The 23,790-nt window shown below is 35.1% G+C and overlaps 1 protein-coding gene across 1 annotated transcript in view; it reads left to right on the top strand.

The window, feature by feature from the left end:
* Nucleotides 1–23,790, top strand: part of CACNA2D3 (calcium voltage-gated channel auxiliary subunit alpha2delta 3) — a 432,124-nt gene that overhangs the window by 332,160 nt on the left and 76,174 nt on the right. The window contains exons 19-28 of the mRNA XM_086755496.1: nt 304–387; nt 6,076–6,147; nt 6,382–6,443; nt 8,282–8,349; nt 10,144–10,189; nt 10,343–10,440; nt 10,700–10,793; nt 12,455–12,550; nt 13,880–14,001; nt 14,583–14,663. Of these exons, the coding sequence (XP_086611622.1) occupies nt 304–387; nt 6,076–6,147; nt 6,382–6,443; nt 8,282–8,349; nt 10,144–10,189; nt 10,343–10,440; nt 10,700–10,793; nt 12,455–12,550; nt 13,880–14,001; nt 14,583–14,663 (823 nt within the window). The remainder of the gene's footprint in view (nt 1–303; nt 388–6,075; nt 6,148–6,381; nt 6,444–8,281; nt 8,350–10,143; nt 10,190–10,342; nt 10,441–10,699; nt 10,794–12,454; nt 12,551–13,879; nt 14,002–14,582; nt 14,664–23,790) is intronic.

The following is a 23,790-nucleotide window of genomic DNA, read 5'->3' on the forward strand; positions in this document are numbered from 1 at the left end:
ACAACTGCTGAGTTTGACTTCCCAGTGTGTCCATCAAGAAGAGCTTTGTATCATGGCAAGAGATCACACAAATAATCATGTGTGATGTAGGTTTTTAGTTCACAGACAATCTTTATGCAGCAAGATGGTGCACTTCATATGAATTAAGCTACCTACTGTTACGTGTATTGCATACAAGCTACCTACTGTTATGTATATCACATACAATGAGCATTCATCCAGCAAAATTTTAAAATACTCTGATACACAATCTTTGTGCATATAGAACAGACTGCGCTCAATATTTCACCTTTCTTATGCCAGTATGAAGAGGGGAAGAAACGAAGAAAGCCTAACTACAGTAGTGTGGATCTTTCTGAGGTCGAGTGGGAAGATAGAGATGATGTGGTAAGTGATGTGTTCTAAAACTCAGAAGACATTGTAACATCCCACTACTGTACCTGGAAACTGTGTAAGTAGTCATTAGAGAGGCCACCTGACTGCTCTCAGGAAGGGAAGGACAATAGCCCCTTTTATTTAATTCAGCATTTTGTAACTGTTTTATATTGATTCTTCCTTACATATGGATATACCACAAACACAGACTCTTTGTATCTATGGTAAAACTCATCACCCTTGCATTCCCCATCCATCCCATTGCATATTTTTGCTGGATAGCAAACATAGTGCTAGAGAAGGGAACAGAATATCTCTTTAGGGTCGGCCCAGACAACTGCTGAAACTCAGAAATTAAGGAATTAATTTAACTTGTCTCCATGAGATCCCTTTTTCTTTAATGGAAGTAATGAGACCTGTTTTCCTTAATAGATGAAATCAAAAAACATCAAAAGAATAAACAAATTTGGATTCTTTGACCTCTGTTCAGAGTACAGATTCACTCCAAACTCCTAATTTCAGACATATGTGTAGCTGCAGAAGCGTGCGTTCTATGTCTATCAGCTGTTATGCACACAATCCTTTCCATTAAACTAGTTTTTCAGTGCTCCATCTACTCTGTAGTTCACTCTATCTTGTTCTTTCTTACCTTGCAGGCTTAGCCTTTTCTGCAGTACTGAATCAAAAGCTTTCCTTATGTCCATGGTTTAACCTTTGCCTGGTCTTTCTGTGACTTCCTCAATAAATCTGATTTGTTAGGCATGATTCGTTTTGTGTGAATCCGTGCTGACTGTCCTTAATTAAATCGTAACTTTCCAGGTGTTCCCCTTTCTGTCCCGTAACTTAGTTTTTCCCATAATTTTCCTACTGTCAAAGTCACGACTGCATGTCTATATTTTTCATAGATGTCTCCTTGGTCCCTTCTCAAATACCAGTACTGTGTTAGCTTCTCTTAAGTCCCTCATACCTCTAATTTCCAGAGAGATTTTGAATATATCCACTGAAGGTTCCCATATTTACTTTGTCATGTCCTTCCGAAATCTGGGATGGATCACGTACAACTGCCCCTGGAGTCTTGTCAGTCTTCAGAAGTACTAATTTCTTGATCCCTGTTCTGACATAAGTCTATATTTTTTTTTCTCCCTTACAAAATATATATCTTGCATTCCTCCCTCTGTCCACCCCCTTTGTGAATAGTGAAACAGTTCATTTATGTTTTAAGCAATGTCTGTTTCATTTGGTGATAGATTGTCCTCATCCTCTCCTAGGAGGCCATCTTACTTCCTTATTTAAAGCTTTGTGTTGGACTGCACACTCAAACTTTTAAAAATGTTTCTTGTATAGCTTTGTGCAGTTCTCTATGCATATGCTCTTTAAGGCTTCCTCATTAGATTTTCATCTACTGTAGCAGCCTTCTGCAATTACATTGACTTCATATTTTCTACCTTGCCTTTTCTCTTATCTTTAATCATGTATTACTCAACCAGTTCCTCTACAAATGACCTTTTAAAATTTCCTCTCTTCTTTAAAATGTTGTTACTGTAGTTAAGTACAGCTTTTAAACCTTCATGAATTTTTTTTTCTTATTGTTTATCTTTAGGGATTTTGTTGTTGTTGTTTTTTCTTCCAATACTTTACTTTAGCATTACCTTTGTAGAAAAGATTCAGGTCCATTGACCAATATGTAAGAGTAAAAAAAATAGATAAATTATAAGTTAAATGAATTTTGATAAATATTTAATACATTATAGAAAAAACCTAGGTATTCTGTTGTAGCTTTGGAGTAGCAGTAAATACAATTTTCAGTACTCACATGTAATACAGGTGTGTTGTAGTGACTTCCTTGAATGACCCCCCTCTATCAATGCTAATAATTCACTAGTTCATACCTGAGTAAGGAGTCATTCTTTGATAAAAAATCCTCCAACAAATAGGTTTTGTAAAACAGCCTACACATCTACTGTTTGGTGATTAATGACCAAGTGTTATCTGAAAAAAGAGCAGGTTAAATGCTGTCCTAATGCTTCAGCAATGCTGCAAGCAAGTGGAGACCTTCATGCAAATATCTAAATAGGAAAAAATGTGATTTCAAACAAATAGTATTTTTACAGCTATTTTTAACAGTAAGACTGTTATATCATTACAAGTTTTCTGTTTGTGTGAAATAATATCTAAGTCATTTATACCATGTTTCTAAGATCTTCAGAGGGGCTGATGGTCAGAAATACTAATAGAAGAATAAAAGAGAAGGAAATAGGAATTAAAGTAATATTTGAGCTGCAGAGTCTTTATGAGCTTTAGAGCTAGAATGATAATGGAATTTGAAGGAAGTTCTGTAGAGTACTGTAAAGAAATCCATCTCTTTATCCATCTTTTCTGATGTGACCATCCAAATGAGTGCCCAAAAAAGTGTGTTATTTTTATTGATCTTTTCTTATAGGCAATTTCTTAATATTGTTAATTTTGAGTGAAAAGGGTAAATATTGTGTAGCAGACATAAAAGTTTGTGAAGTAACTTATTGACTTGAGAGCTACGTGTGGCTCTGCTTCACCCAAGGCCTTGGATTTGATGTTCTTGATTTTTTCCAAGCTTGAGTAGTAAAGCATTGTTTATTCAACTGTAGAGGGAAGGAATTAATGTATTCATATAGCTGTTTTAAATAACATAGACTACTACTGGTATATTTTTCTCCCATGAAACACTTATGTGGAAGCTGATTAAGACATTCTCTTACTTTATACCACATTAATTTAGTGGTTACATAGTTTTACCAGAATATAGAATGATCTCATGCTATAGTAGTGAAACTGGGTTGTTAGCAATTGATTGGAAGATGTTTGGTTGAAGGAATAATAATGCTTATTACTCTGAAGAGGTGAAGAAATAGATTTTTCTCTAGTCATCCAATACAGAAAACGTGGCAGAATTAAGATTAGAATTTTTTTCACCATGAAATAGAGTTGATATAAATATATATTAATCAGTTCGTTTTCCAGTTTAACAATACTTGCTGTCCTGCTGTTGCTGCATCTTGTTAGAAATAGAAATCTTAAAGTAATAGTGTCTTCCAGCAAAGTTTGGGAATACGCAGTACCGGAGACAAGAAGTTTCAATTTGGACAGAAACATTTTTCTCATTAACTCACTTCTTAGTATCCTTTTATTATAATTTCTAGCTGAATGAAATATTTTTTTCCAAATAAAAAAAGACCATGAATGAATGTTTTGGGGCTTGAAGCCAGCTGAGGCAGTACTTATTTTATGCATTTGAGGAAGGAGATGAAACTGCAGAAGAGCTGAGAAACCAGATTACAAAGCCAAGAAATATAATCACAGCAAGCAAAAAAAAAAAAAAAAAAAAAAAAAAAAAGTAAAACTCTAAATCCCACATGCAGACTTGATCTTAAACACTACTGAGAGTTTGGAGGCCCTTTTACTAAAATCTATGACTTGCCTGAGGCTTGTGGGAGGAATGGGTCTCACACAACTGCAGGCACCAATAGGAGAAAAATGAAAACCATGTTAAAGATAAATGGAACTGTTCTGTACATGTTAGAAAGTATATGGTTAATTAAGACCAGCTCTCCAAGTCCAAAACCACAAAACTTAAAATGGGAAAATATTTCCAGAATTGCCTATTATGTATTGTTAAAAAAAATCTACAGTAAAATATAGGCTTTATTTTATACATGCCTGCAGCTAAAAATTATTCTTTTACACTCACTGACAGAAGAGTAAGACTGTTAATTCAAATCTAGATGCCTCAGAATTAAATTTAAAGAGCTGCAAAGTTTGCAGTTTTTGATAAGTCAGCCATGCTCAATGTGTTCATGAGAACAAACCCACCTATTTCTCTGGCAAGTTTAGTCATTCTCTCTTCACTCCATGCTGACTCGAAAAGCCTGCGGAGTGCCTTGATATGACCCTCTTCACAATTTTTCGTTACAATCTGACTGAATTGCCCAACCTGACATGAGGTACTAGCAAATAGGAGATATTTATTCAGCAAGAACATGATGTCCAAAATCATGTTCAGGTAGATAAGCAATAGAAGAGACATAAAAATGCTCATTTTGTCAATATTATTTTGCATTTTGAATATCCCTGAAGGAGGAGTGTGAATTGATTATTGATAGTGGAATTTTCCTGTTGTAATGAAAATTACAGCTGCATAAGATTTATAGGTGCTTCTTAGCACAAAAAAATCTCACAAGTGTAGCAATTTCACTTTGTAATTGAAGATACCCTGGAACAACCACTTAAACTTTCTGCATCTGTGCCATTAATTAAAAATATAAGCAAAAGAAGTCTCTTTTTCCATTTGTAAATCTTAAACCATTCAAATAAAATACTTCCGTATATGAATGGCATAACTGCTAAACAGCAACTTTCTTATTTCTTCCCCAAAGTCCTGAACTGATAAATAGGCAAATTCAAAACACTAAGGCTGAGGATTTCTCATTAACCATGTCTTCAGTTTCAGCCCAGAGACCCTGCTGCAGACCAGCTGTGTCAGGGTAGCTGTACTCCTTGTTGGGGACACTGCAGGATATTTTGGTTTATAGACCTGGGGGACAGTTGTTGGATTTTTTTTTTTTTTTTTTTTTTCCCTCTTCTTTTCTTCATCACGGCATATTCAACTAAGAGGGAGGCTGTCTCAGCTGGTGTCCTCTGGGAGAAAGCCTCTTCTTTCCTAGGGAGCAAATAGATGTGCTAAGGTGATGAGGAAGGGACATGGCAGCACAGAGCCTGCAGCTCATGTAGAGGCTAGAACAAAGTTACTGAAAACAGTATTGGTGGTAATCTAAAAAGTAACAGATTTAACTTGCAGAGCAGCAGGTACATCATTGTGTATCATCTCTAGCTGCTTTGAGTTTTTGGTTTATATAGTAACGAAAGCTGTTTTTAAAGGGGATTTAAAGTCTTTTGGGTGACTTTGAGATGGAGAGGTCCAGGCCAGTTCTTAAAGCTGTGACTGACCTAGGGCTTCCATTACAGAGATAAAATTTATTGCCTTGCGAGGGGCGCCTGGACACCAAAGAGCAATCAAAGGGAATCACAGAGCACTGCAGCTGTGTGTTCCCATTGAAACAAGTTGCTGATCAAATGGGCTGTCATTCTTTTGCTGGTTCTAATTTCTGATGCAGTTAGGATGCAGTTTCTGGTGCTAGTTTAGGATGCAGCCCAATGTAGAATATAAAGCAGAAACAGCATATGAACAGAAACATGAATAGTATAGGGTAATTGGAGTTTTCTCTTTTTTTTTTACGTTGTTATTGTATTTATAATTTTTGATGTATTTAAACACTGAGCTGTAGTTTAACTTCAGCTAAACCCAACTGGGAACCTAGTCCTTAGCTTCCCATGCAGTAACTGCAGAATAGTAGTCAGTTACACTATTTATTCCACATAAACTCCAGATTACTACACAAAGAGCTGTTTTAATATGAGGGGTGCTGAGAGCTTCTATCTTGTGTACCTCAGCAACTCACCTAAAGTTCTGCAGCAGGAGTCTTGGCCTATGCAGTCAATAATAAAATCTGTAAGTGGGTTGTATAGTGTGTAGTAGAGCTACTGAAAATGAAGAAATGAAGAAAATTAAGACCTGCTTAGGCCAGAGGAGTGTACCAGAGAGTCTAGAGTTGAAAGAATTACAGCAAATGCAAATAAAGGAATTGACTCACATTTCCTTCATTTCAGCTCCGAAATGCAATGGTGAATCGGAAAACAGGGAAATTCTCCATGGAAGTGAAGAAGACAGTGGACAAAGGGGTAAAATGTATAAAATATTATTCCAACTAAGTATAAAGCAAGGAGTTCAGGTTTTTTTTAACAATTTTCAAGATTGCTATAAATATGATTCACAGCAGTATTTTTTTTTCTCTCACTGAATGTAAACATTGCTTGTAATTTTTTCAGTGACTAACTACTTGATCTTTTATACATTTCTTATAGCAAACTAACTTCTTCCCCCCTCCTCTTCTGCCTTTCTTGTTCTGAATCTAGAAGCGGGTATTGGTGATGACAAATGACTACTATTATACAGACATCAAGGGTACTCCGTTCAGGTAGAGCCGACCATAATAAATGGACGTTTCATCAGACTCATTGGATTTGCATTTGTACAGAGCTTGTGAACTCATTAAAAACTCATCAGCAAAAGCTGACAATGAAATATCCCTGGACAATGCTGAAAATAGCAAGGAAAAGGAGCCTACCAGCATTCCTTTCAGCTTTTCCAAGGATGGAAAGTTTGTGCAAGCTCACACAGGCAAACTCACAGTGTTTGTCATGGCTTACGTTTCATTAAAAAAATATTCAGTTGAGGTTTACATTGAACGAAAGGCTTTTGCAAGTACTTGGAGAGCTATAAATACCATAATCCATTTAAGTAACTACATATTGAGCCCCATTTTGATTTTTTTTTCCACAACAAAAATGTAATGTAAAATGAGATAGTATTTCACTTCCAATTTGAGGTTTGGATATTTTGTTTCTCTGAACTACCTTCAGTGTGTTTGTATAACTAAAACTGAGTAAGTTAGCCATGTTCTTTTGGCATGCATTTTAGGAGGGGGAAAAAAAAAGACAAAAAAGATAGGAAGTTAGTTGAAAAATGCTCGTATTTGAATTAGAAATAATCCATTAATAAAACAATACTAACTGTACCTTGTGCTAAGAGCAGGAGGCTGATAGTTGCAATACTCAACTGAAATTTTCTTCAGTGGAACCATTTCACAGAATTTGAGCTACGTTTCCACTTAGAGAAAATATAGGCACATTTCTCTGATCTCTAATGCATGTGTTTATTCTTGTTAAAATTCACACACGGATGGTAAAACTCAGTGGGTTTTTTTTTTTGTTTGGTTTGCGTTTTTTTTTTTTTTTTTCTGTACCATTGTCATTCTTACTCGGTTTAGTAAACAGATATGGGGCTACATATATGCATGCAGTGCAAGTTCTGATTCTCCAGGACAGAAATATAGTAGAAAAACTGTCCTGCCTTTTTCAGCATGCTCTGTATCCGGTTTTAATGGGTAGGAGTATAGATTCAGGAAGACAGCAGGTACACTATTGTGTCAAAAATGTTTATTGTTCAGCCCATTTCCAGGTTGAGCTCTTGTTTGCAGCATATGTGCTCTTGGAGTTGGTGCCTCTATGTGTACTTAGAGTATCAGTTCATTCATTTTCATTCCTACTGATTACTGGCAGGTTACTAGCCTGATATAGTCCTCTTGAATGAATGAATTCCAGAAGGTGGTGTGTTCAATAGGAAGAGGCATGGGATCCTCCAGCAAGTTCATTAAACTAGAATAGTTTAAATGTAGACTAAGAAACAGACCAAAACTGGGTATGTAGCTGTTGAGAGTTTATGAAGCTGAAGTCAATGCAAAAAAAAAAAACAAACCTAGCTGAAAATATGAATCACAGAAAAAATAGTCCAAGAGGAGTCATGGTACTGTTGTCGCATATGAAATTATTTTCCTCTGAGTAGCTCCATTGATTCCCACACTTTCGTAGTTTCTCAACAGCTTAATCTGATTTACAAAAAATTGTCTCCTTCATTGTAAGGCCATGGGCATGTTCAAGGCTCAGCTGAAGAAATATCACACTGGGTGAACAGCAGTGAGTTTAGAGAGGCTCGTTTATTAGTTTGCCAGAGAATAATGGTTTACTGTACCTCAAAGCACGCATAAATCCAGCTGATTGTTGCAGACACATCCAAACCGAAACAGCATTGAAGCAGCTAGTTGAACAATAAATATGATCAGTGATGGTTTGGAAACAAATAGTTTTAAAGTTAATCATAGTACGCTATCTGGAAGTGTTAGAAATGAAAATAGCTCTGAATGTCCATTATTGTTTGTCTCACAGATTTCAAGGTCTGCTTTATTTCTCTGCACAGTTTAGGTGTGGCTCTCTCTAGAGGACATGGAAAATATTTCTTCAGAGGGAATGTAACTGTAGAAGAAGGTAAGATACCTACCTTCTCATGTTGCTTACACAGTAGTTTTGTTGTTGATTTGGTAGACCTAAAGCTTGTATGTTTGTCTCTAGATTCCATAAGGGAATTAGATTTTTTTTTTCTTTACAGTTCTTTTACTTTGTTGGATTTTTTCCCTCATTTATATTAATCATAGTCAGATTGTTTGTGAATCTTCTTTAGATGGGGATCATCTGCAGTTGTCCTTACTCAGGGTCCAATGTTAATTATCTGCAGTGTTTTCTGAATGAAGAAACCACTAAGAGCTCTAAAGGCTGTGGCTTTTTTCTTCACCATACATTATGCAATATTTCAGAGCTATAACTACTTTGGGCATTGCCTACAGTGATTTACATTTTGCATTTTTATAATAGTAAAAGTAACCACGGGAAGAACTATTCTTTCTTTATGGTTTTACTTTTTGATAAGTCCGCAATTAAAATGAGCAGAGTCAACTTTGAGTGGTGATAAAGTTGTTTGGCAGCACGATCAAAAACAAAGGCTCCTGAAGATGAAGGAACAGCAGAGGCATTTCAGAAGAGTGAAGAAAAGGTTGAGAAGTTTTAACAATGTCTGAGCAAAAAAATGTTTCAATAGAGGAATGCTTTTTGATTTTACGCGTAGGTCTATGTTTACAATTCTGCTTCTTGTTTTGTCAGTGATGTTAAACAACATTGTTGATTTCTTCGGATCTTTGTTCCTCAGCTGTATTTTGGGACATTAATAAGTTCCTGTACCCAGGAGGAATGTAAAAAGAAATGTTTTAAAGTTTGAGTCACTTGCACAGCAAATACTAGATAGAAAATACTAGATAGAAAGAGAGCACAGCAGGAGAGTTGGAGCTGCTTTCTTTCCAGACTGTTCCCAACAAACCTCTCACTTGTTTTCTTTAATCCAGCCATGCATCTCGTCTAGTCTGCCTGATATTCTCTCACAGATGCATCACCAGAAATGTTAACATAACCATAAGAAACTTTTCCTTTTCTCCCAGTCTTACCTTCACTGATTCTCTGTCACTGACACCTCGCTGTCCTCCCCAGGACTGTAATTATAGTTCTGGTTTTGACTTCCCCGCTTTCCTTAATCACTGTAGCTCTGTCATTGTTTATTATGTACTCAGGGGGTTTAAACCCAGACCCTGCCTTCTGAAGCTTGTTTGCTTATTGTCTATTGAGAAGTGTTTTAAGACTTTTTAAAATTGCCAAAGTACATTTTTATTGTGCTATATAACTAATGATACAGTTCTTATTTACAAGCATTTGCATAACCTGTTAGTACAATAAACCTATTCTGAATGATCCTGTAAATTACTGTTTGTATTCATGGGCTGTGTGCTTAGGTTTTGAGGGAATTATTGTTTTTAAATATATTTTTTTTAAGAGAAAGAGAACAACTCTCATGAAATGAGAAGTATATATTTTAGCATAAAGAACTTTACTAGCCACATAGAGTAAGAGAGTACGAATAGGAGGCTTTTACCATTGTATATTTCTCTTTGCTCAAGTTTTCTTCTAAACATCAAATATATCAAGTAATTTGTACAAGTTAAACATATCAGCACAAAAAAATGTTTTTCCTACCTTTTTAGTTTTAGATCTGATTTAGTTGGCTTTTGCCAGATTGTTAGACCCTAAAGTGTATTTTGAACATAGTTTACAGTGATTTATGACATTGTCGTAATAATGCACTTTCCAAGAAGGAGGGTTTATGTTATGGAGTGTATGTAAATAACCATCTGTTACTCAGACTGCTCCCTAAATAACCCATTATTATTCCTGTTACAGGTTTACATGATTTAGAACACCCTGATGTATCTTTAGCAGATGAATGGTAAGCCTTAAACAAAGCATGAAATTGGTGTCTGTTACCCTTCTCGGTTTCATACTGTTTGTGCTTGCTGAGCCCAATTCTTTATGTTCAAAGACAAAGAGAGATCATGCTTATATATATTAACATTTTAATGTTTTGACAACGTGTTCACAGGTCCTATTGCAACACTGACTTACATCCTGAACACCGCCAAATGACTCAGTTAGAAGCAATTAAACGCTACCTCACAGGAAAAGAGCCATTGCTCCAATGCAAGTATTTTATTAAATATGCATGTAGTAGGACTTATTTATTGGATTTTAACCTGAAATTGTTGTTAGTGCAATGAAATTATATATGAAAAACTGCATTGTGTTAAAATACCTTGTAATACTACATAGTAAATACTTTATAGTGCAAAAGGTTTGGATGCATATCACAGATAAAATATAGTAAAAAAATTACTTAGCCATCTAGAAAAAGTTCTCTCTGTATACACATATATTTACTGATTTTAATATATTGTAATAGGTGATAAAGAATTGATCCAGGAAGTTCTGTTTGATGCAGTCGTGAGTGCACCAATTGAAGCTTATTGGACCAGTCTAGCATTGAATAAATCAGAGTAAGCAAACTTTGTGTCAGTCATTATGTATAGGTTATGGGTGAATTTTTAATAGTTATGGATCAAATGGTTAATAACTGAACTACCACAGTATGAAAATATTATATTAACCATTTGATCCTAAATACCACCATTTTTGCGTTAGGTGTTAAGTGTTGATGTTACAGTGTACATCATGATGATTAGTTTATCCAGTTTTCACAATGTAACTAATGAAATTGTCTACCAACTACAACTCACAGTTCTGAGTATTTCTAACAAAGGGTTTAGAGTACTTTAGAAATATAATGCAAAATTTAACAAAATTGTTGATGGAATTGGTAATTTTTCTCAAAACAAATATATGTAGAAAAACTTGCACTGATAAAATAATTTCTTTAATCCTTTTGTTTGTTTGTTTTAATTTTGTTTGTTTTCCAGAACTAACTGGGATCTAGGTTCCTGTTACATATAGTCAGAAGATTAGCTGGTCCTTTTTCGAGTTTATATGTTTTACTTAATTAATTTATGTGATGATGTACTAAGTAACAAGATGTTATATATATTAGAGAAAGCAGGTGTTAAGATTAGCAGTTTGCATGAAATATTGTGGTTGAAGGGCAATTCTGGAGATTATCCTGATCAGATTTTGCTAAATTTGAACCATTTTTAAAAAGCTGAATGAAAACATGTATTAATGTAAACCACATACTTATACTGAATGAGTAAAACCATTGTGATAAGATCTGATTAATGAAACTAAGGATTATCCAGTCTCATCTTAGAAGATAAGAAATTGTTGCATGCTAATATACTGTAGACATTGACAAATTTATATATAGGCATAAGGCTTCATGGAATCCTGGTACACAATGAAATAACAGATCCAGTAAACACAAGGAAGACAGCTGCGGAGAGATGCTAGCAGGATGCTTTTGAATACCCTTTCATGTTCTGACTTAGACTAATGAGACAGGTCATTTATTGAAGAATTATATATGAGACAGCAAGATGGCTAAGACTGTGATCCCTGGTTTTGTGGTAATATGACTGAAGTTCTTTAGCCATATAAGAACTAGTTTTAAAGTAGCTAGCTTGGTACTCATAACAATACAGCAACAGAGCCCAGCCTGAGCTAACTGCCACATTATTTTCCTAATATCTAGAGGCTAAAGCCTATCGTGATGGCAGCGACATTTGACTCTGAGCTAGCTGGTTTACATCTAGCTTAGTTTTTGCTTACTTGAGGAATAGTCACACCTATGACTTGAAGTATGGATGTACTGCAGAAGTGTTGCACAGACTGGGAGCACGATCTGGAATTTCTGCACATCTTAAACCACTGAGTTTAAGTGGTTATTAAATAGTTGGTACATAGTATGGCACACCTTTTTATTCTATAGCTTCCATATACTCTCCCCATGACTCCTACCAAATTTACTGCCTTTGACTTTTTTGTGACTCTTCGTCTAAATAGCGTTTCTACATTGCATGTTTTCCAAAACACACATGACTTTAACTTAAAAAACAGCATTTAAAAAAAAAAAAAACAACGTAAGGGAACTATACTCAAAATAATCTCTCAAAAATGTGTACACTTGTACTTTCTGTGACCGGTAATATAGCTTTATCTGTTTACTGTCTGGAAACATTTTCTTTGCTCATGTTCTGCTCTGTTTCAGAAACTCTGACAAGGGAGTGGAAGTTGCCTTCCTTGGAACACGAACTGGACTATCTCGTATCAACTTGTTTGTAGGTCCGGAACAGCTTACTAATCAGTAAGTATCAAAGCTGTGCTTGGCAGCCATATGAGAATAGAAAAAAAACCCAAAAGTTTATTTTTAGGAAGTCCATCTACTGTTTCTTCCAGGGTTTTATGCTAGTGCATTGAGATACATAAATAAGTTAGAAAGATTTTATAGGATCACTTAGATTCTTTCTTCAACTGTAATATTTGGATCAATGAGCTATTTTACACTGGTAGCCCATACATCCACTTTCTCCCCCATTCTCTTGAAGTTAGCCTCTCATCTTTATTCTGAATAAATATAATTCTGTATCTTCTGAATAAAAATAATTCTGTATTGCAGAATTATGAATATGCTACATCTGCAGATGATGATTAATTTTTTTTACTGTCCCATCTAAAAACAAATATCTGTAGGCTTTTTCAGGGATTTTGCATCATTGTTGTGGAAAATTTTTTGGTGTTGAAATAAAGCCAAGCGACAGAAATGGACTGAGTGAAAGAGTAATCAGGAGATCTCATCATTCAAGAGTTTCGTATTTTGCTTGGAGAAGGTGTAATCTAGTGGAGATACAGATTTCTTAAAATGGAGAGCTATAAAATAAGGTCCCCAAATTAATAACTTTTTCAGGTGGCAGTTTGATAGTGTCAGACAAATCTATATTCATTATGCATGTAAAAGAAAATCTACACTTGTTGTTTATGATACATTAAGTTTATGAATAAAATTATATGGTGCTTATCTGAGAACAAAATATTGTTGCAGTATGAGTAGCCTGACAGGTGAGATCAATAGCACTGTGATTTGTCACTGTCTGAAGCAAACCAGAACAATAGCATGGAGACCATACTTTCTCTTTTTACTGACACAAACTTTCCTCTGTCAGCATTCCCTGGGATTATTGAAGTTGTCCACTACCACCCCTCACGTATTATTTGGAAATCAGACTGTTAAATTACTTTTTTTCCACTATTTAAGAGTGAATGCCAATGGTAACAAACTACCAAATCTCCAATGCCTTTTCCCTTTTGTACAGTTCACAGGTTTTGCATTGGGCTTTTTAGACTAATTTTTATTTGTACGCATCAGTACAAATGTTTTCAGTGGTACTTAGAGGCACTATTTTTTTTTTAGCACTTTTCCCATCCTTCACAACAAAAGCAATTGTAACTGTGTCACAAACAATTATTAGGAGCTGAAGTTAACCCTTTTGTTGAACAAATGGTATTAGAAAAATTGTTCAAAACTGTTTCCTTTCCCAAAAGATTGCATTTCATTTTTTCTTGTCTTTTAAAGATAGAAACTACCATCTGTCATGCAGCAAACAACAAATACTTTCTTTCTTTCTTCTTTCTCAAGAGATTTCCTGACAGCTGAAGATAAGGAGAATATTTTTAATGCTGACCATTTTCCACTCTGGTACAGAAGAGCTGCTGAGCAAATACCCGGGAGCTTTGTCTATTCAATCCCATTTAGTACAGGTCTATGATTTTGTCATTCTCTAAATGCTGAGCAATATGTGATGCTGAAAGGATTCCAAGTATGTCAATACCGAGTGGGCTCTGTAGCTAATTTCAAATGTTAATCTAAAATATACGTTGAAGTTTGCAGCTAATTTAGTGGTCTTTTGACCCGGTGCATCTTTTACAGGGCTCCAAGCGAAACCCCAATATGTAGTGTAAGAGTTCTCACTTAATATTTGCACAGGTTTAACTTACAGCCTAGTATTTTAAACAAGCCAAGCCCAACAGAGCAAGTGTCCACATTAATGAGAAGCCCTACCAGTTGCCACCTTTGTTGCCACTTTTAACAGAGAAGGCTAAAAAGGCAAAAATTGATTACTCATTTCAATGTTTTAAGCTTGTTATTGGGATGCTGGGGAATTTTTCTAATGGCAGTATCTGTATATTCTGTGTGTACATAGAACATTGACTGTCTTATTTTCTGAGCACTAAATCCACCTGGACTGTTATTTCAAACCAGGAAGGGAAAGCTCAATTTCCTCATTCTGCAATGTTATTTCAATTTGGTTTTTTTTTTTTTTTCTTAATACACCCTGCAGAAACTGCAAACAAAAGCAATGTAGTGACAGCAAGTACTGCTATTCAACTTTTGGATGACAGAAAATCTCCAGTTGTAGCAGGTAAATTGTTGTAGTTTATTTGTTTTGTTCTTTTTTTTTTTTTTAAGGGGTTTATGCATTCCTCACTTTCTCTTTTGAGTCACTGGGAATTTAATATAGGAATACCATCTTTTAAGAAGAGAGGAGGAGGGAAAGATGCAGTTACACCTACAAGGTATAATTGAATGACTTAGTGTAGAGAACACTTAATGCCTCCTCTCCCTAAGAAGTTGATCCTTTATTAATTGACTATCCCAGCTCCCTGCGAGCTATGGAGTTTAACTTAATGGAAATAACCATTTTAAGTGAAGCATTTAGGAGGTATAAGTCTATATCATCATAAATCAGAAGGTATTATGTTAAAGAGAAGGAAATACAAGAAAGGACTATCTGGTGTGTAAAGTTTTCATCCAGTCTTCAGACTTCAGTCTACAGAAGCTACCACCTTAGGCCCCCCCTCACTAACAAAACCAGAACGTTAATAAAAACAGAGACTTCAAAGATTTTAATACCAAAGCATGTAAAAAATTTCCATGATATCTGTAAATTCATAATGGCATGACAAATGAGCACTGTATTTATGTTCTGAAGCACATCAGTGTTGGTTTTTTTTAACTTTTATTTTTGTAAACTTTAGAAACCATGCTAGATTTTTTTTTTTCCAGTATGAACTATTTTTAAGAATTTGCTTTGTATAATTTTTCCCTTCCCTTTTGTATGGTTGCACACTTTCAGTTTTTTTTGAGGGGGAGTAGTGGGAGGCCTTTTTGGGTCTGTACAAACCATTTTCCATGAAAGTATCACTCAGCCAGCTACAGCCATTCAGAGACAAGTATATGCTTTATTCTTGTCCACTTTAAGTTGGAGATTGTAAATGCAACTTTTCAGTCTTCCTTCTGTCAAAAAAAAACTTTCCACAAAGTACTCAGCATCTAGTTCAATTTTTAGGTTTTATTATAAGGTTGACAATATTCTGTTTTAAGCAAAATGGATTTGGAGGCAGAAACTGGAGCAGAGGTAAATGGGAGAAGTTTGAAGTTTTTTTTTTTCCAGACTCGGGAGACTAAAGTACGATTATAGGTAACATTTTTAAATGCCTACATCGAAGTTCAAATTTGGCCAAAACGTCTCATTTTAATTTGTGTGAAGTAAGTATTCCTCATCCCCATTTGGTCTGAGTGGATTACAGAAAGCAGCAGGATGGGATACACATTTCATGTAAAATCACTCTGTTCCCTAGAGGGATTTGGCTGAAAATAAAGCTGTGCCAGAATGTTGTTTATTACAGATCACTACAAGAGTTTAAAACTGGCAGAGAGTAACTAGAATGTTATTGAAAGTGGAAACCTGAGTTAGACCTGCCCACGAGGGGGGAAAAAAGGGAACCCAAACAACTCTTACTACAAAATCTACATTCTCTTCTATTTTCCTTGTAAAGTTTTTTTTTTTTAATTTTGTTTTTGTAGAAAAACATCACTTATAACAGACTTCATATGCAAATCTACACTAAGACTTAGTACAAGAAGGGAAGACTCAGCTCTCTAATATAGGCAGAAAATCCTACAATCAGTAAGTCTCCAGACTGTTACTACAGGGAACTTGAGTGTTGCTGCTGCTGTTTCACCATCTGTCCTGACTAATACCAGTTCGCTGTCAGAATATGTCTGCTTATTGGCAAAAAACCCACATAATTTGTTTTTTAAATCCCTGTTGCCTCTTTCAATTGAGATTGTGTTATTTTTTTTTATTCCTCTCAATATGACCTAAAAACTGTAGAATCACTCCAGTCTTGAATTCCTTGAGATTCATGTAAGATCAGTATTCCCTCCAGTGACTGAGATGAAGCCAGTCAATATAGGACATCTGAATTTAGCTAGTATTCTAGGTATTAAAAATGAGGCAAATTAATGCTGAATTATCTCTTCCAACGCTTATATGAAAGGCAGTACATTTCATACTAACTGCTAATAGAATTCAGCATTACAGTCTTGTGTTCTTTGATATTGCATGATGAGTGAACTCATTTCAGGTCTTTTATTTGACTCTCTACTTCCAAGCAGTGAATATATGGGCATCTGGATAAGTGCAGCATAGGATTAGTATACATTACATACATGTTTCTTTTTATTTCAGTTATTTTGGGAGATAGTGATGGTTTCATCGTTATGATTTTGTTTAAATTAGAAAGATACTGGTCACTTAAACAATTCTAGGCAAGAGATGGGGACAGAAGCAAGCAAACGAAAGTCATTGTGGAGTAAAGTGGGCTCGAAATAATGAAAAATGTTTCTCGAGATTTTGTGAGAGTTGAGAGTATGTTAACTTTTGTATGTGTAGTTTCTATAGATGCATTTTAGCTCAAAAGCTACAGCACAATATAGGACCTTAAAATCCCTTCAAATTGAAAGAGTCCATTGCTGTTCACAGAGAACAGGAAAATTAGCCCCTTGAGATGTTAATTAAAGATAACAGAACTGACATTATCTTCTTAGGGCAAAAAATTATTAAAAAACACTGAAGAAAATGTCTGATGAAAATTGTCAAGATCTCTTAACTTTTCCTCATAGAACAAGAAGAACTTGGAATTTCAAGCCTCATTGAAAAAATCCTTAGCAGTGCTTAGTAAAATGCTCTGGACACCTAGTCGGAAGAATGAAGGATTAAATCATACACGGGCACAGTCTTTAGTGCCATAGTCATTTGGAATTTAGAGTTTGAAAGAGATGGGCAATGGACTCTTTCAATTTGAAGGGATTTTAAGGCATTCCTCATACAGGTGGCCTGAAGATCAGCCACTCTCAGAATCTTCTGTGGGGAATGTTACCAAAAAGTCTGTAGCTCTTGTGAGAATACTAGACCCATAAGTCAGATTTGCCATTCATGAGCATGTGGAATAATAGTTACACTTTGGATGTAGTCTTTTCAAGAGGGTAGATTTGTTGTTAATTTCAGAATGATTAAGGATGACTTTTTTTTTTTTTCTCAGCCATCATTTTCTGCTGCCAAGCAGTAAAAGCTGAAAATAAAAAGTTTCTACCACCCATGATTCGTGTCTTTATATAGTGTCTTGTCTTTATATAGGTTTGTGACACAGAAGATTCCAGGGAATCTGTCCTTAAATGCGCAAGAGATGCATTTAATTCCATAGTAAAAGGTGCCACCACACAAGAGCACTACGAGTGCTAGGTTACTCCCTGTTCTCTGCCACACAGTAATGCTGTGAGGCTAATAGAAATAATTTATCACAGAAGAGATTTCTTGGAAAGAAACATGTCCATATGGCTCAGCAGAATAAAAGAAACACCTTTTAAAATAGTACTATTGATTTCTGCTAAAACTGGTGATCATGCTTAAGTGTTATTTTATCTATGTATTATTTATATCTAAATATACACTAGAATATGTATTTAAAACATAATGAGCAGGCCTTTGTAGTCAGATGTGGGAGGTGTTACTGAATCTGAAGAAAAGGCAGCCTAACCCTCTTCTATTCACTGACAGCTTTATTTTGAACACTTTTACCAAAAATCCTTATTATGCAAGGAAGGAATATTGTGTTTTATACTGGCAAACAAACTGTCCCAAGTAAAGCCAGGATCTTTTACCTTTCCAGTATTTAACATTTCCAGGCTGATCCAGGCTATATAGACGTTCAAGGTTTTTTTTTCTCAAAACCCTGGTTAGAGAGAGATTTTTCAGAAGTATCTTCATCCATCACCTTCATTTTTCTCTTTTTTATATCATTTTAAGAACAAACTTTAATATAACAATAAATTCAGTTATTCCATGTTAAATAATCCTAGTCAAGATGCTAAAAGCCCTCAGGTGGTTTGAATGACACAATTTGAATATTTAGGTTCTCCTTTTTGCTTCGCATCCATAAGCTAAAGAATATATGGTAAGGATTTCATTTCATCACTAATTTGTTAAAAATGGACTGCAATTTTGAATGCCTCTGTTCTGGCAAGAGGAAGGTCACCCTGATGATCGTGCTGTTTAAGATGTTTCAAACTGTGCCTTGAAAACAGGAAAGATACAAAATCTCATATTACTTTTAAAATTATTTTAAAATATTCTTTTATAATTTCATAGAGGAAAATCCACATGTGGTATCTGAAAATGAATGACTTTTTAACACAAAAATTTTGTTCTTCATCTCCTTTTTTCCTTATTTTTTATGTGTTAATAATTGTATATATGTGACCTCAACACTTCATTCAGGTTTTTTTGAATGAATTCAAATGGCGTTTGCATGCATGTCTGTCTGAACAGGATCCCAGAACATGCTTTGAAAAAGTGACTCCTAATAATTTAATCAAAAGTAGTTTTAACCACTGATATTTCTAGGAGTGACAGATATCATAAATGTTTCACAAATAGTTAAATCTGCTGTTGTTACAATAACACATAGAGTAAATACATCTGCTCTGTACTGCTTATACTTTTTTTTTCTTGTTTTTCTCACATGTATTGATTTGGTATTACTGTATTATTAAAAACATTGAAGCAAATGTCAGTGTCATACACAGTCCTTAAAATTTATGATACCATCTATAAAATTGTATTTCAGTATGAAGGCCTAAGGCAAAATGAATATGTCATCATAATGACACAACAACCAAATTATTGAAGCGTTCTAAAATAGATGTTTTCCTTGTCAGGCAAGACAGTGATTTACTTAATCTTTACTCCACATTATAAGCCACAGAAGATTATATTCAGTGGTAGCGTTTAGTAAATCCCTCAAAATGCTTTTCATGCTTTGGTGGAAAACCACTAGTTTATGTTTTTCTAGAGTTTCTTGTTCATTTTGAATATTATATTTGTATTCATAAATCTAATATTAGTATATAGACTAATGTTTTCAGTTTCAGGAAAATTGAAATGTGTGTTTGTACAGTCTGACATTAAACAACTCACAGACTTAGGGAACATGGTTTTTAGGGAAGATGTGGAGAGGTAAGCTCCTCCACAGAATGCTTCAGTATGGGTCCTTGTTCAGAGCATGTAGCAAAATCCTGCCTCTCTCCGTTGCCTGAACAAGGAATCTCAAGTTAGATAGCATATTCACAGCCATCCACACATTTGTATTCACTTGTATTTGTTCTCAATGCATTTTATCATACTGAATTAATGTGTGGAATAATTTAATAACAGGGCTTTCTAAGATCTCTGCTAGTGTAGGCTTGGGAATTTAACCTCTATCTAAGTCTTGGGCATTCCTCACCACTTTTTCTCAGAGAATCTGGGGCTCTGACAGATAAATTAAAACAGTATCCCAACACATAGAGTATTAAGACGTATAGTAAATTGCATAGGACATTCTGCTCTTTGCTTCTGCAATTCTGCTTTGCTGTTGGGATTTGTTGGTTGGTTGGTTGGGTTTTAGTACTGTATAATTTGGGTAGGAGGAAGATCCTTGTGGTATAACAGCAATCAGATTCTAGAGGCATTTTGCTAAATAATTCTGCTGCTAGCAAAATACATCCCTGATTGCAGAACAAGGCAGTAGATAAGATGTCAGGTCTTTTTGAAAACTTCAAATGATGTTGTGCAAGTATGAAGCTGCAATTACATAGTGTATGAATGCATTAATACTAGTTGAAGTACTTGGATTAAGTAATTTATTTTCTCCCCAGTAGACTAGATTTCCAAATATTAACTGTGTTTTCTCATGTGTGTATTGTGTCTTGAAATAAGGATGGCAGTCTTCTGCAAAAAGTTCAACATGTAGTGTGCGTAGCCCTAAAACATTGGGGATCCCTCTGTAATCAGTAAGAGTGAGCAACCATAGCTTTGATTGCAGATAGTTATGGAGTATGTAGTCATTGGTTTGTTTATTATGGGTTTGCAATTCCTACTCCTTCTTGCCTGTTGTGGCTTATTGCCACATCCAGATGATTGATGTTGCTGCCTGTCTCATCTAGGGAGCACACAGTCACATTTCAGATAACATAAACTCAGGAAGTACTGGGAATCTCTTATGGTTATTATTACTGTGCCACTTCAGCCAAGTTCAAAGATCAAAGTTGTAAAAGTAGGCAGATTTTCTGGATGTTTAGCTAAAGCCTGTGTGTCTTTGTCTTCTGGCCAGCCAAGATGGATGGGTATTAGTAGGCAATTGTTGCGGGTTTTTTTTGTTAATTTTGTTAATAATAGATAAGACGTGTAATGTCACTAAAAGTTCTGCTTTGATGTTCAAGAAGAGGGATCCTGATTTTGTTTGGACATTGTATTACTAGGGAATAATTAAGCTGAATTTTGATTGACTTTTTGCAAGATCTGGATGGAAAGACACATGGCAAGCAAGCATGTTTCGGTTTAAGCTTTGTTTCTTTCAATATAGATGCTAAGGACATTTTATGTAAAGAACATTGGCCTATTGTTAGTTTTTAATCTCTGTTCTAAATAGACATTTTAGAAAGTCTCTTTTTCTGAAAACAAAGTAATATGGTGAGCCTCTATATAAAAGACAGGAATACAACAATATGTGTGCTTTCTCTGTCTTTGCAAATATCTTGCATAATGTGTCCTAATATTTTGTTGACTTCGAGGGGAAGAGTGTTTTTCACAGAGATTAGAAAAAAATACTGTGCTCACTGTAGTGCCTCTCACAAGATTGCTGGAAAAACAACAAAGCTTTGTCAGGCACCTTTATCTGAAAAATGAATCTGTAGAGACAACTTATTTCTGTGGCAGATGTCCGTTGCTAAGCTTTACAAATTAAGGGCAGTTCTGTCGGGAATCCCTAAATCCAGTCTTCCACTTGTTGTAGTCAGTAATTTTTATGGACAATTAATTATGCCTTTTATCTCTATTTTTCAGTAGTCAAACATTTTGTTTCCTTTACTGAAAAATAAATAATTTTGCATTTATTAATTTAAGTAATTGAATCAATACTTTTCTCTGTTGAATATCTACTCTTAGCTTATATTATAAATAATTGGAATTTGTTAATTGCAAGCACATTTGGAGATATATTCTTATAAACCTTAAATGAAAAATTTCTGTGGGATTTTTTTTTTCTTTATTTAGCAAACAGCGAGTTGAAAGTATAAATCAGATTTTGCATGATAGGCTTGCGCTACTCCCATAAGCAGAGTGAACTAATGGACATATTAAATACTTTATTTTTTGGCAGAACTCCATATCAATTTACAGCCTTATGTGTGCATGAAAATCCCCAAAGCATCTTAAATGGGACTTGGAAACAGTTTGTTTAAATGTTGTTGTGCCCTTCATTGCCTCTTCCTCACCTTTGTCCTTTTTCAGGAAAGCCTGACTGATTTTTGTTGATAGGACTGGTTTTTTTAGGGACTAGGAAGATGTTCTGGTTATTTCTGACTTGGAAATATCATCAGGTCTTGTTTTTTCCTTTACTTGAAAATATCAGAAGTGTGAACTTATTTGTGTTGCTGTATCTGAGCCTGTTAGAAACACTGTTGATGAAATCTCTCTAGAGATCAGAGGCTTATCAACTTTCATCTTAGAATCTGTAGTTTGAGTGCAAATCTGCTTATTTTAGGTTATCGCTGTGGAAAAGCACTGATTTGACATGGCTGTGAACTCATTTTTTGGCCCATGGGCAATAAGATCCTATGCTGTATTACTTCAGTCTTCTCTATCTAAAAATTATATTTTGCTTTGTATAATGTTATTGCAGTAAGTGGATAAAAGAGTAGAAAATGTAGATCTACACACTCAAATTACTTAGCTCTGAAACCAGATTATTTGTTAAGCTTTAGTGAATATTTGAAAGGAAAAAAAAAGCAAACTTTCTTCTGTGATACATCATCAAGAGATCAGATTTAAAGAGCCTGAATATAAATATGCTAAAAATTCTGTGCTGGTGATGTCTCAGCTGAAGTAATGTGCGCAATCTAGGGTACCACGTTTTAAACAATATCTAGAACTGACAAGGTCCCAGGGAATGCCAGAAAAAAAAATAAGTTTAGAGAATGTGGCCTTACAGGAAAATTTGAAACAGCTTGGTTTATTTAGTTCAGAGGGCAGAGAAGAATTAAGAGAGCCTAATAATAATATCAAGTACTTTAGCAGTTAAAAAAAGAAAAAGACAGACAGTAATTGATTGTTTTCGGTGTCTGCTAGATTTAGATTGACTGAGATGCTTAATTTTCTCTGGACATGAAAGTAACTGCAGATGCAGGAATAAGCTTTAATATTTAGGTTGCAATTATTCCTAAGTAGATAAGAGCAAGGGTTACGTGACTCCTGCCATATAGCCCATTACTCAGTTGAGGCTGTTATTAGAATATCTACAGAACTTGATCTTGGAATCCATCTGTTGGAAGCAGAGTGGAGGTCTCTGAATCCCACAACACAGCTTTCTTTTGCCCTTATTGCAGGGCAGAAGCTGTTGTCCTGAAGTCTTCTGGCCAATGCAATAAACTGACAAGATTTTCATCAAAGATTTAAGATAAATGTGAAGAAAAGCTCTTAGACTACAAGCATAGCTGATTTCTGTGTTAACTACCTTGACAGGTCTTTAACCCTATCACTGCAGAGATTTAGAAAATGTTAGACATCTTTCACAAATAGCTTAGATGTATTTTACCTAGTCTTGAAAAAGGTAGACGGAGTTGCTGATCTCTGTTGGTTTACACGAAATAATTTGTAAGAGTTATTTAAAAAATATTTCTCCACATTCAAAATATTATTCCTGTTCTAAACTTATATTACTCAAATGGTTTTGGCTCTGATTTCCTCTGATGGCAAAACTACACTGCAGAAAGTTAGGGTGGACCCTTGAATGAATTCAGCTGAATGTTCTCTGTGGGAGGGTTCGGGTAAACACGCGGCTGCATTGTCCTCCCTGCTGAAGGGCAACGCTGTGGTGGGAGCTACAACTGCAGTCTCAATATTTGCAAAATGGAACACTTGTGTGTGCGTTTGGGAATAAGAAGCTTCAGAAATATCTGTAGCAAGCATGTATGCCAGCAGGATAATGAGTCATATCTCTTCGTAGATGTTACATGTGCTCATTTTGATGCTTGTATCTGAAAGTGTGGCAGTTCTTCTTTCTTCAACATTTTCTCAGCTTTTATCTTTTCTTCCATACTAAGTAATTTAAAATTTACGTGTGATAGATAACCAGGTACTTCCTATTTTCTAAGGAAGATAACGAATG

Source organism: Chlamydotis macqueenii, chromosome 10 (assembly GCF_036417535.1).
Source record: "Chlamydotis macqueenii isolate bChlMac1 chromosome 10, bChlMac1.mat, whole genome shotgun sequence".
Classification (NCBI taxonomy): Eukaryota; Metazoa; Chordata; class Aves; order Otidiformes; family Otididae; genus Chlamydotis; species Chlamydotis macqueenii.